At 55.8% G+C, this 12,769-nt stretch overlaps 2 protein-coding genes across 3 annotated transcripts; both read right to left on the reverse strand.

Annotated features, from left to right (window-relative positions):
* Positions 1–665: 665 nt before the first annotated feature.
* On the reverse strand, positions 666–6,820 carry TRIM65 (tripartite motif containing 65). 2 transcript variants are annotated; one of them, XM_033518670.1, is made up of 7 exons: positions 4,718–6,820; positions 4,033–4,128; positions 3,728–3,961; positions 3,280–3,451; positions 2,860–2,940; positions 1,575–1,753; positions 666–1,299 (listed from the first exon to the last, which is right to left on the reverse strand). In XM_033518670.1, exons 1-7 carry the CDS (start codon positions 5,156–5,158, stop codon positions 1,258–1,260), a joined length of 1,245 nt encoding a protein of 414 aa, XP_033374561.1. In that variant the 5' UTR covers positions 5,159–6,820; the 3' UTR covers positions 666–1,257. The 2 variants fall into 2 exon arrangements, with proteins under 2 accessions (XP_033374561.1, XP_033374560.1); XM_033518669.1 differs by having other exon boundaries at positions 666–1,753.
* Positions 6,821–6,915: 95 nt separating this feature from the next.
* MRPL38 (mitochondrial ribosomal protein L38) lies at positions 6,916–12,191 on the reverse strand. The gene is made up of 9 exons (XM_015646003.3): positions 12,115–12,191; positions 10,818–10,997; positions 10,144–10,272; positions 9,855–10,063; positions 9,464–9,536; positions 8,739–8,784; positions 8,254–8,412; positions 7,785–7,921; positions 6,916–7,501 (listed from the first exon to the last, which is right to left on the reverse strand). The coding sequence occupies exons 1-9, from the start codon at positions 12,179–12,181 to the stop codon at positions 7,365–7,367; spliced, it is 1,137 nt and encodes a 378-aa protein (XP_015501489.1). The 5' UTR covers positions 12,182–12,191; the 3' UTR covers positions 6,916–7,364.
* Between the last annotated feature and the right edge of the window lie 578 nt (positions 12,192–12,769).

Below are 12,769 nucleotides of genomic sequence, written 5' to 3' on the forward strand. Positions count from 1 at the left end.
TCTTCTAAAAGCACCAAAGTGCTTTTAGAAGATCAGCCTCATGAGATCTCTGGACCCTTTCTGTGCAGGATACACAGACAATTTTTTGACTTGGATAAGTTCCCAGGTGCATGCTGTCCCAAGGCCTTACCCAAGGACAGGTCTGGGAGGAGCAGGGAGGTGTTGAGTGAAGCAGGAAGCCCAAGACAAATCTCATCTATTCTTGAAGAAGGGGATTGATCCTTTTAAGCTTTTTATCCCCAAAGGAAAAAATGATGTGATTCATTCCCCAGGAATTCACATCCCCAGCACCTTTGAACCCAGTGCCCAGTTTCACCCCATTAATCCTCGCCAGCACTCCCACAGGAGCGGGAGGAGACGTCAGACCTGCAGTCCTACACCCTTGGAAAAACACCAATGAAAACTTTAGATTTTCTTCTGTGCCAAAACAGCCTTGGAGCAGAGCAGTAGGAAACCAGGTTTCCTTATCACAGTGCTACAGTAAATAAAGCACCTTCTGGCTCTGCTGCCAGCTGATCACTCCAAGGGCTGGTCACAGGTCATGGGAACACTGAGGGGCAGGATGGGGCCCTGCAGGGGTGGCTGTGAGAACAGGGGTACCCAGCTCCCCACACCCCCAGTGATGCTGGGTCCCACATCTCCCAAAAGCAGCAAGGTCAAACCAGTAAGAAAATAGAGCTTTATTGGGTAAAGCAGCATTGCACAAAGAGCTGCAGTGTAGAACCCTGAGAAGTTGCTCTGCCAGGCCTGAGAACAACAAGAGGTAACCAAGAAGGGGCTGGGGGAAGCAGGACCTGCCTGCATATGAGGCTGTGTGAGCACAGAGGTCCCTCTGAATTGTTTCAGAGCACCCTGTGGCAGCAGCACCTCCCTCTGGGGTCCCCCTCATCCCAAACCTTCCTCAAGTTTGGGAAGTTTGGCAGGGATAGAAGAAAGAGGAAAATATAATTTTTTCACCTTCTTTATCCCCTCTTCCCTTGCTCTGTCTGCAGGGACAGGCACCCACGCTGAGCTCCAGCCCTGCCATGTTACTAGTGTAATATTTGCATATGCAGATCAAACAGGTTAATTTACATGTCTGTCCTCATCAAGCTCTTGTTAAAACACTGCACTCCACACCTGCCTCACCTCCCACTGTACCACAACAGCCTCAGCTGCAGCTCCACTATGGCACCAGCCTGGGACATGCCAGCCTGGCTATGGCTCAGTGTGGTGGCTCTGGCTCAGTCCCTCTGGCACAGCGTCACCATTCTCCCCTCACACAGCCAAAACACGGGGTACAGGGGCTCTGTGAAGACACTGTGGAAGGAGTGGATGAGCTTTGTCCTCTCCCCAAGGCCGTAGAAGGAGAGGAGCCCTTTGCCATAATCCAGGCTGACCCCCAGGTTCTTATAGAGTTTCTCCTGGATTTTCTTGGCCTGGCCCTTGTGCCAGGCCAGGTAACAATCCTCCCTCACCTGCAGCCCCCACGAGCCCCCATCCAGCCCGATGTTGAACCTGCAGCCCTGCTGCTGCTCCCAGGGGAGCCCCCGGTACGTGACCCCCAGCACGACAGAGTGGCTGGAGATCCTCACCTCCCAGTAGTGGTGGCCAGGGCCGTAGCTCTGTGTGCACAGCACCTGCCAGGGCTCGAAGCGGGGGCCCTGCTCCTGCCCATGGATGGGGCTGGGACCGTGCTTGGCTCTCCGGGCACCTTTTGACAGCTCCAGGTACTTGTTGGCTGTCTCGGGGTCGAAGGTCAGGTTGCGGTGGTCTGGGAAGAGCAAGGGCATGGATGGGGCTGAAATGCTTCATCAGAGCTTTATGAAGCATTTGATGAACCCTTGATGAACCCTGCCCTCCCAGCAGTGATGGGGTTTAAATTCTGTAGGGCTGGCTCCCAGAATGGAACAGGTTGTTTGGAGGGGAAGGGGAGTGGCGAGGATGCAGTACCTGCCCTAGAGGGAATGGAAAAGCCCAGAAATAGCTGTTGAGGCACTCACACATGATGCTTTACACAGTCCTTGCACAACCCAGCTCACAACCAACAAGTAGCCATTGTGACCACAGTGGCTCTGTGGCCATTTTGGCAAGGATGTGCTTGGTTTTAAGAGCAAAAAATACCAGTGTGGGTTGGGAGAGGGGGAGAAAACCAGGTGTTAAATGAGCAATTATGGTATTGCAGGGTTACTCTCCTCTGCATGGGCAGTGATAGCTCCTGCCATGGGCATTCACTAGCCACCAGCACCCCACCTTCCTCCCCCAACACCCCAAGCCAGCTGGGCTCCTGCCTGCTGCCCATAAATAACAGAGTTCCTATTAATAACCCTAAGAATGGAAGGAATTCCTACAGGTCCCATAGGCAGTGATTGCCTCCTTGGCAAGAGTGACATGACCAACATGGCCTGAACATTACCTGACCCTCTTCCCAACAGGGAGGAGATGGGAAGAGAAGCACAGAGGATTTCCTAAAGACAGGAGAGGGATGGGCCTGGGGAGGAAAGGGGACATGAAGGACTGCAGCTAGGAATGCTAATGCCATAGCCCTGGATAGAGAGCAATGACTGCAGGCAGGGCTCTGGACTGGGGCTGTGCCATGCAGGGCAGTGACTAATCCAATACCAGCCTGAGTTCCATGGGAAAGCATTTCCTCGTGCTGCTAATCCCCCTAGTGAGTCCTTTCCCATCCCAGCCCATGCACTCTGTCCCTACACCCCCCTTCTCTGCATTTAAGGGGACACATTGGAAGAACCAGGGAAGGTGCCCCTGTCCCTGCAGCTACAACCACCCACCTCCCAGGAAAGAGCCCAGCTTGGTGACAACTCTTCCTGCTGGGGACCCCAGTGAGGTGCTGTCCCTCCAGGCCCCTGTGCTCCTTACCCTTCAGGAGCTCAGCTCGGAGCTGGCACCTGGGGAGAGGGGCCACAGCCTTCACTGCCAGCTCCTGGGGATGCACTGGGCCTGTGGAGGAGAGGAACAGGCATTTTGAGTAATGCCACCCAAAAACTTCTTTCTTCCTGGCTTCCTGGGAAGGAGGAAAAGAAGGAGGAGGAACTCCATTGTATCCAAACCTGGGAGCTGGCATGTGCCACCATGGTTCAGCATTCCCAGCAGGGAGGGGCCACAGGGAGGCCACTTGGCTCATCCCACTTCATCTGCTGAGCAGTAAATGTGTGTCCATCCCAAACCCCTGTGTCCCCAGGGTGACAAGTAGCTGTGTCCCCAGCAGTGACACAGGCCAGGCTCATCCTCAGGATGACTCAGAGCCCTTCAAAGTACCCCTGAGAGCAGGAGGGTTACCTTGGCCAGTGGAGTCTGGGGCTTTGGGGGCCACAGAGCCAGGCAGGTCCTCCAGCAGGAGCCTGGAGATGCTGGTGAGGATCTCAGAGATGGGTTTGATCACAGCAGCCACATTAAACTCCACGGGCACTAGCGCCTCTGGCTTCTCCAGAGGTGGGAGCAGGGGGAACTCCTGCAGTCAGACACACAGACACCATGCACCACTCTGGGGGGGACTGTGCAAACCCATTTGCACTCACCACGTCTCCCCAGTGGGCAACAGGGGCATCCCAGCATTGCCCACACAACTTTTCAGAGACTCCCAAAAAACATCTCTTCCCCATAGCCCCATCACATCCCTGAGCCACACTGAGGATGCATTCCCAGTGGGAATGGGTTGAACATGATTGTGCTGTCATCAAAATGTGCAGGTGTAATCCAACAAAAGGACACAGTGCCAGAGTGGTACCTGCAGGAAGGTCCTGTGGTCAGGGCAGGCCAGCAGGCTCTGAGCCCTCTCCCTGTGCTGGCCAAGGACATCCAGGCGGTCCTTGCACAGGTTCCAGTTCTTGTCCACACACTCCAGTGCTGCACTGTGCTCTTGCTCAATCCTGGCCACTGTCTGACACTGGAAATCCTCCAGAGCTTTCTTCAGGTGGGTGAATTTACTCTGAATCCCAGCCTTGAACTCCTCAGAGCAGTCCTGGGCAGGAAGAGCCATGAGAACCAGTGTGCTCCCACACACAGGCCAGCACAGGGAGGATGCAGCATTACCTTGATGCTCTGTGTTTTCACCTCCAGCTCCTTCATTGCCAGCTCAGTCCTCTCCAATTCCTCCTGGGCTTTTTCCAGAGATTCTTTCAAAAAGGTCTGTAAAAGGAGGCACCAACATAGAATCATTATAGTTGGAAAACACCTCCAAGATCATCAAGTTCAACCTATGGCTGAACACCCTCACCTAGCCCACAGCACTGAGTTTCACATCCAGTCATTTCTCCCAGTCATGTCCAGCTGCACATCCTGTGGAACAGCCCAATGCTGCTCACCCGCCCCCAGGACTCTCTCAGGGCTGCAGGACAAGGCTAACAGGGAAGAAGGTAGTTTGGGAAGGGGACTCTGTGTAAGGATAACAAAGAAGTGATTTTTTTTGTGCTGCCTTTTATTCCCTTTTTAGCTGTTTCCTCTAGATCAGAGGGTACCAAACACATAGGGCAGTTTGTCTTGTGCTGCTGGATTTACCCAGCTCACTGCTGCTCCTGACAACACCTGGCTTCTCAAGAAGCAGCTGGGCACTGGTGGCATCTCCCTGGCCAGCCCCACATCCAGCTGAGGCTGGGCAGGCTGGCACACAGAGGGACATCACATCCCTGCAGCAGGACACGGGGCGGTGGAGGTGGGTATCACACATGAGCTATCACAACACCCCTTGCTCTCTCATCGCCCCAGCCCTGTCACCCGCCTGTTTTTTGGCTCGTTCCTCCTCGAAGAGCACCCTGCGGTGCCGCTGGCAGTCGCGGACGGTGCAGATGCAGCAGATGCAGCGCCGCTCGTCCTCGCAGTACAGCTCCAGCGGGCGCCCGTGCTGCCGGCACAGCTCGGCGGGGACCGCCTCGCCCCCGGCCGAGCCCTGAGCCTCTCTGTCCTGGGCCAGCTCCACCACGTTGTACAGGGTGACATTCTTCTGCAGCTCCGGGCACCGCTCGAAGCCCCTGCGGCACTCGGGGCAGGTGTAGCTCGGCTGGGTCCCCGCGGCCGCCTGCCTCTGCCTGTCCCAGTGGTCGCTGATGCAGCGCTTGCAGAAGTTGTGGCCGCAGGGCAAGGTCACGGGCACCCTGAACAGCTCCAGGCAGATGGAACACACCAGCTTCTCCTCCAGCTTCTGCGAGATGGGTGATGCCATCCTGCCTGTGCCGGGGAAACAGGAACTCCGGAGCGAGAAGGAAGGAGAGCTGGTGACGCCGGGCCGAGGCGGGGCAGGGCTCCCCGCCAGGCGCTCCCAAGGTGACACCCGGCGGCTGCTCCCTCCTCGCACTGCCTGTGCCCAGGGAGCCTTGGAGCTCTTTCCCCGTGGAGAGGGAGGGCTGTGAAGACAGTGGGAGACTCCGGAGAGGATGGAATTCTGCGGTGGCAGCACAGGGAGACAAGCAGGAGCCCGACAGGGATCAGCGCAATGTGTATTTCCATGAATGCATTTGCTGGGCACATATGGATGTGCAGCTGGATTTTCACTCCTTTATTGCCCTTTGAGGGAACTGCCAGGCATCCTCAGCTCTGCTGGATCCCTGAGTTGAGTGTTGCAGTTCCCCCTGGCACAGAGACCTCCACACAGAGCTCCTGCCTGGGAACCAGCAGAGGCACCCACTGCTCTGCAGCCACGTGTCACCTCCCTGTGCGGTGGCAAGGCTGTGACACATGCCAGCACCACCTTCTTCCCTTGCATCTTTTAAACCACAGTTCCTGCTGTTTGCCATGTCCCCATGCACACCCACCACACATGGGAAGTTTTCCTATGAACTTCCTTGCAACACCTGTGCACATCACCACCCTGAAAGGCAACAAAGATGTCACCTGTGCCACCTGTCCCTGCTCAGGTGGCAGGTGGAGTCTCCTGCCTGGAGACCAGTGCGGTGCCTGTGCACTGCAAACCTTTATCTCATTGTCACACAGTTCAGTTTTAGCTTTCCCAGCCCAAGTTTTACCTCTGTACCAGGCCCATGTGCTATCTTACACACGTTCCCAGGCTGTTGATGCTGCTGGGACAGCCTCGTTCTTCAGCAGCCTCCCCTCATGAGCAGCTTCCCTTTCACCTGCACAGGTGAGGGCACGCAGGGAGCAGGTCTCTGGTGGATCATCCAGACCAGCTTCCATACCACAGGCAGGCTCAGAGCCACCCCCTGACCACAGGAAAGGACTTGGGATATGTCACAATTCCCTGCATGTCCCAGCAAGCTTCAGCTCCAAAAATTCCTTTAGGCTGCATCTCTCAATTCTGGCCAAATATTTAAAGCCCAGAGAGGCGTAACATGACCTCTGTGTCTGCCTGGAACCTGTGTCTCCACCATGGGCACCTCCCCAGTGCACTCACCCCACCTTAAACCAGACCCCAGAACCCTTCAGGCTGGGAGGGGAGTTCAGGGAGCTCTGGAGGAACTGGTAACAGCCCTGAGCACAGGCAGCAGGGGCCACCTCAGCCCAATCTCAGCTGTTTGCTGAAGGCTCCAATTTCCTGGTAGAAGGAACCTCAGAAAAAGTCACTGAGAAGCAGAGCTGGGAAGAGGCAGCTGTAGCAGCAGGAACATGTTGGGGGTCCATGTGAACAGGAGATGCACAGTGGAGCACAGCAGAGAGCAAAGGCTCTCCAAGGCCTGGGAACGGGACCAGCAGCAGCAGTTCTGCTTTGGCTCCACCTGCCCACACCAGGTATGGCCTGTCCAGGGAGAGAGGGGAAGGAGACTGAGGTCCACGAGCTTGGGTAGCTGAAGGCACCTCCACAAACACTGACCTGATGCAGGTTTACCACCTGTGTAGCCACACTCTTCCCAAATTAAAACATCCAAGAAGTGAAGTGACTCTGGCCACACCCGTGCACCCTGCTGAGCTCTGTGCCAACTGGCCAGGGTAACAAGTTCTTCCCAATAAAGACAGCTCTGCCAGCACTGCTCAGAGAGTGTTTAATCAGACTCATCTCTTCAGGAGGACTGCACAAATAAAATCTGACACAGTCCTGAACCGCAGCACTGTGAGAGGAGGAAATCCAGGCTGGCCTGGCTCCGTTTGTTCCATAAACAGGCAAAAGGAGAACTGGGATCCTTGCAGGGAAGCAAGACAGAGCATCTCTGGGGAGATGCAACCTGCCAGCCTCTGCTCAGCTCTGCTGCAGAATCAGGAGCAAGGTTTCAGCCTGGCCATGGATTCATTTTGAATGTTCTTGTTAAGCAGCCTCTTGACCACGCAGCTGCCAGCCCTGTGAGCACCCAGTGCCAGCTCCCAGCACAGGAGAACCAGGAGCTGAGGGGCTGAGACTTTGTCATTTCCCTCCTGAGGCACTGAGGGCAGCGCAGGAAATCCAGGAGCCAGCATCCCACAGACACAGAGGGGGACAGCTCCTAGTAAATGCCATAGGTGGGCTCCTGTGTGTCTCGGTACCTGTCCAGGTACCTCAGGGGCTGGTGGCGAGGGAACTTCACCTGGGGAGGGTGGTAGGCAGGCGGCCGCACGAACTCGAACACGGGCTCCCTCATGTCTGCAAGGGGTGACAGGGTCAGCAGGAGGGCTCACAGCTGAACCCCAAACCCCCCTTCACCCACACAGGACCAGGGCTGCTCAAACACGCCCATGGAGTTATTTTAAAATCCTCATCCAAGAATTAGGGGTTGTTCTTTCAGGCTGCTGTTACTTTGGAGGAGAATGGCTCAGGAAGGGCTTTGTCTGTGCTGATCCTGGGCAAGTGCCAAGACCAAGTGAGAGCCTGCAGCCACAGGGCCATGTCCCACCCACAGACCCCCTCCAGCATCCCCATTCCTTACTGAGCAGCTGATGGAAGGTGGAAGTGACAGAGCTGTCCCACCGACACTGGAAAAATGCCAGCCCTGCTGGGGTCATGGCATCCTCATGCTTTCTGTAGAAGTCAAATGTGCTGAAGGTTCTCATCTTCAGGCTGTAGCTGGAAACAAGACACAGGCACCAGGTGAACCTTTCCTGCTCCACATCACCCCAGGGCATATGAAAGAGGTGGAAAAGGAAGCCACTAGAAGGAAATCTCCCAGTGTCTCCAGCTCCATGCACACTTCTGGGCAGGACAAACCACTCTCTAACAGCCTGTTCTGTTACCACAGGACTCAGCAGTGCTGGGATTGCGGCTGCAGAGGACACACAAACCCAAAGCAGCCTGGAGAACTCTGCAGAGTGACAAGAGCTTCTCCTCTACTGCAGTGGCAGGTACATGAACCCCACAGGCAGCAGCAGCCAAGCCCTGCATGTGAGCAGAGGAATTACCACGGTGTGGGCCGAGCATCCTGGCTGAAGTCGATGGGACCGTGTTGCTTGAAGAGCAGGAAGATGAAGCGGTGGTAGCCTGTCCCCATGGCAGGGAAGGGGGGCAGGTAATGGCACATCTCCTTACCAGCCTTGATGTCACTGCCTGGGATGTTGGTCCTGAACACAAACACATTTACACTCATTTCTCTCCAGCAGATTCATCCAGGACTGCAAATCACTCTGCCACGCTGTGATGTGATTTCTGCCCCATTTGATAAGGGAACAGATAGTAGAGATTGCTTTCACCACAGGAAAAATCCCACCCAGTGACTGGAATGCTAAACAGCAGCAACATCTGGAACTCCTGCATCCTTAGCAGGACCCAGAACACAGGGCTAAAGGAACTAATGGCAGAAGCACCAGGAAAAGCCATGGATTCTGAGCTGCTGGAGAAGTTTCTGCCCAATCCACAAGCACAGAGCACATGGCTCTGATGTACTCACACCAGCCAGTGGAGGTACTCTGAGTCTGCATCCCTCAAATGTCCATCTGCCAACACACAACAGAGAAAAGTGACTTAGGGACACCCTAGTGCCAGCACTGACCCCAAAGTGAGAATGTCCAGATCTGCTTTGACCAGAAGGAGCAGCTCAAGACCTCCCAGCATTCCTTCCCTAGCAGAAAATGAACTCATTCCTATAGGACTGAGCTTAAAATGAGGAGCAAAGAACTTGGCAGATCTAATTCAAAGATTCTTGAAATCTTGGATGGCTGCATCCCTTCACTGTGCCTTGGTTTCTCAGGGTGAACAGTGTCAGCAGAGCTGCCTTCCAGGCAGACTGCCAAGGAAGAGGAGTTTGGAGGTAAGCAAAGATGGAAGTCAGGTAATTGTTTCCTCTACAGTGTGACTCAGGTCCTGCTGTGTCACTGTCCCTTCTCTCAACTGCTACAGATTAGGGGAGGCCACAATCTTTCCTCCATGTGTAATATGTCCCAATCTAACAGATATCACAGAATCACAGAACAGTTTGGGCTGGACCTTAAAGCTCATTTCATCCCACCCCCTGACACGGGCAGGGACACCTTCCACTAGCCCACATTTGTCAACCTGGCCTTGAACCCTTCCAGTGTTCATCATCTCTGTGTAGCCAAAAGAATCAGGAGTTAACCAAAAGCTGAGTGAAACAGCCCAGTTTAAACATGTTCCTTTAAAGAATTCGCTGCTCACCTGGATTTGTGAGCAGCAGGGTCCAGAGGGAGCCTTTGTCTGCCTCATACGACACTGCAGGGGGATTGGAAGCCTAAAAGAGCAACATAAAGAGAATGTAAATCACTCACACAACAGCATCTGTGAATGGTGTCTTGGACACAACACAGACTGGGCACTGCCAGGCCACTGAGGAATCCACCTGGAGAGCTTCAGGGCATAAATAACCATCAGTCTCCTGACAGACAAGCTACAATCTCTGTCCCTATCACATCCATAAAGCAGTTTCCCTCAGCACAGAGGTAACACCCTTGTAAAAGGCATCCCCTGGAATGAACCGTGCCTGTTGGAAGCACCTGGCAGAAAAAGGCTTCCCAGGGGCTCCAGGTTGTTCCCAGCTCCCCTCACACACCTCTGAGGGAGTCACCATGTTCCCATAGTAGACTGGCACGAGGTGCTCATCCTCCTGGCTGTACTGCACCCTCAGGGCGACCCAGGGGGTGAAGGTGGCCCCCCTGAACAGGTCCCGGAACACCCCGCAGTGCTTGGCCACGCGCTGCTTGTGGAACGGGCCACTGGTCCTCTCCCACTCAGCCCTGACGTCGTCGAGGGGAATGAGCACTGCAAGGAGAGAGGGAGGATGCAGAGCTCATTCAGCAGCTGGACACCTGGAGCAGGAAGGGAGGTGCTTGGGTTCTCACCAGTCCGGAGCCGTGCTGCTCGTTCCATCTCAGCATTCTGGCGGTTCTCCCTCAGGATCCTCTTTCTCTCCTTGATCTCCTTCGCCCGTGACAGCTTCTCACGGGGCAGGCCGATGTCTGTCTCGGGCTCTTCAGGGAGGGGTGAAAAGAGAGGAGGTGAAACATGTGAGCACCCAAACCACCCAAACACAAACCCCTGTGAGATGTCTGAGAGCGTGAGACAGAGGCTTCCAGAGATCAGGATCACAGAAGGGTTTGGGGTGGGAGGGGTGTTGAAGACCATCCACTTCCAACCCCTGCCATGGACAAGGACACCTCCCACTTGAGAAGACTTAAAAGAACAATCAGGATTCAATTCTGTCCCCTCTGCACCTCCTTCCCCAGATCATGGCCCTCCCATTCCCAGCTCTGGCGGCTGCTGAGCAGCCCAGCTGTGTTATCTGCTGCAGGCCTGAAGCTCTGGCTCCTTGTCTGCTCTCTGTGGCACCGCTGGGGCTCCAAGGAATCACTTCTTTGCTCTGTGTCTTTTGGCAGGTGCTGGGCAGCCTCCCTCCCTCTGGAAAACCGCCACCCCTTTTCCCTGGAGACATTTGCACCCTGCACACTTGTCCATGGGGAAGGGCTGAGGCTGTGGCAGAGCCTCAGGGGGTGTTTTGGGGACAAGGGAAGGGTACCTGCAGGGGGGTTGGTGTGTTTGTGGTAGGTGTTCCACCAGCAGGGTTTCCGGCTCTCCCGCTCCGCCTGCCGGAAGTACCGCGCGAAGCTCCGGTACTTCTCCAGCACCTCCAGGTTCCCAACGTCCACATCCTCGTTGGGCATCGGCCCCAGCGGGGCTGCCCTCTTCCAGAGCACGGCTGGAGGGGAACACAGATCCCAGGGGGTTCAGAGGGAGAGAAATGAGATGGGCAGAGCATGGACAGGGCTGGAGCCATCCCCAGCTCCCACAGCCACTTTCATGGAGTCACAGGATGGGTGAGGTTGGAAGGGACCAGAGCCATCGGGTCCCACCTCCCTGCTCCAGCAGAATCATCCCAGAGCACTGGGTTGTGTCCAGATGGCTCTGGAACATCTCCAGTGAGGGAGGCTCCACACCCTCTCTGCACAATCTGTTCAGGGCTTGGTCACTGCACAGGGAAGTTCTGCCTCATGTCCAGGTGGAATTTCCTGGGCACCACCTCGTGTCTGTGGCCTCTGCTGCCATTGCTGGGCCCCCTGGAGCAGAGCCTGGGCCCTGCTCTGCCTCTTCCCTGCAGACAGGGACAGAAAGGGATGAGGGCCCCTCTCAGCCTCAGCTCTGTCAGCCTTTCCCCAGGACAGAGGTGGTCCCGTCCCCAGATCATCTTTGTGCCCCTCCAGGATGCTGGAGCTCCAGGAGCTCCGTGTCTCGCTCATCCCGAGGAGCCCAGAACTGGACACTGCTCCAGGGGAGGCCTCACCAGGGCTGAGCAGAGGGGCAGCATCACTCCCTGACCTGCTGGGAATGCTCTTCCTAAGGCACCCCGGGACACCAGAGCCCTTCTTGTCCCCTCAGGCACAGCTCTGGTCATGGCCAGCTCATTGTCCCCAGCTCCTTCCCCACACAGCTGCTTTTCCAGCGGGTCAATCCCAGCCTGGGGTGCCTGGGACTGTTCCTCTGCAGGTGAAGGACCCCACACTTGTCTTTGTGTGGAACAGTTCCTCTCTGCCCTTCTCCCCAGCCTGTCCAGGTCTGTCTGAAGGGCTCACAGCACTCTGGGCTATCGGCCACACCTCGCAGCTTTGTGCCATCAGCGAACTTGCTGAGGAGGCACCGACCCCTCATCCAACTCATCAAGGAACAAACTGAACAGCTCTGGGCCCAGTATTAAACCCTGGGGGACACCACTAGTGACAAGGCCTGGCGTTCGGCACACAGCTGTCCGAGAGCACCCTCCCCTTCACCCTCCCTTCCCGGGCGGGTTTCGGGGCTCCCCTGATTCTCCCGTCTCTCACCGGCCGTGCCGAAGCTCCGCCCGCCGCGGGCCCCGCGGAGCGCCGCGCTCAGCAAGGGCGCCGCCATATTGTGCGCCGCGCTCAGGAAAGGACCCCGTTGCCATAGTGACGAGCGCTGCGCCGCGCAGGCCTGGCTTGGAAGACCCGCCCGCCACAGGGCTGCCCCTCACGCCGCCTGTCTCCGGCGGTCCCCGCAGTGCGGCTGCCCCTGGTGGAGCCTGACTAGAAACGTCCCTACAGCCGCAGCTCTTCCCTCGCCCCGGGCTCCCCATCCCCACCCTTGCCCCCCCTGAGGGAATGTCCCAAACCTCCTTCGTGCCCTGGGCAGTTCACACCAAGGCTGAGTACAGGACAAAGCCAGCCCTGCTCTTACTGATGTAACTTAGAAATAGTGGTATAATATACATGTATGTTGAGCTATGGCACAGTATTAAAACAAAAACTACTTTTGTTTGTGTAACCCAAAGACTGAAAAAGATCGTTAGAGACCCCCTCCATTCTTGGATTTTTTATCCAGATGAGGACAGCAATGACCAGAGCTCTGGGGGAGGAATTTATTGCATTTCTGTTATCAGGGAATGTGAAACTCAGTGCAGCCAAGAAGATTGATTTACTGGGAAGGGGGCGAGTCAAAAAATAAACAAAGAAACATCCA

This window comes from Parus major, chromosome 18 (genome assembly GCF_001522545.3).
Source record: "Parus major isolate Abel chromosome 18, Parus_major1.1, whole genome shotgun sequence".
NCBI lineage: Eukaryota > Metazoa > Chordata > Aves > Passeriformes > Paridae > Parus > Parus major.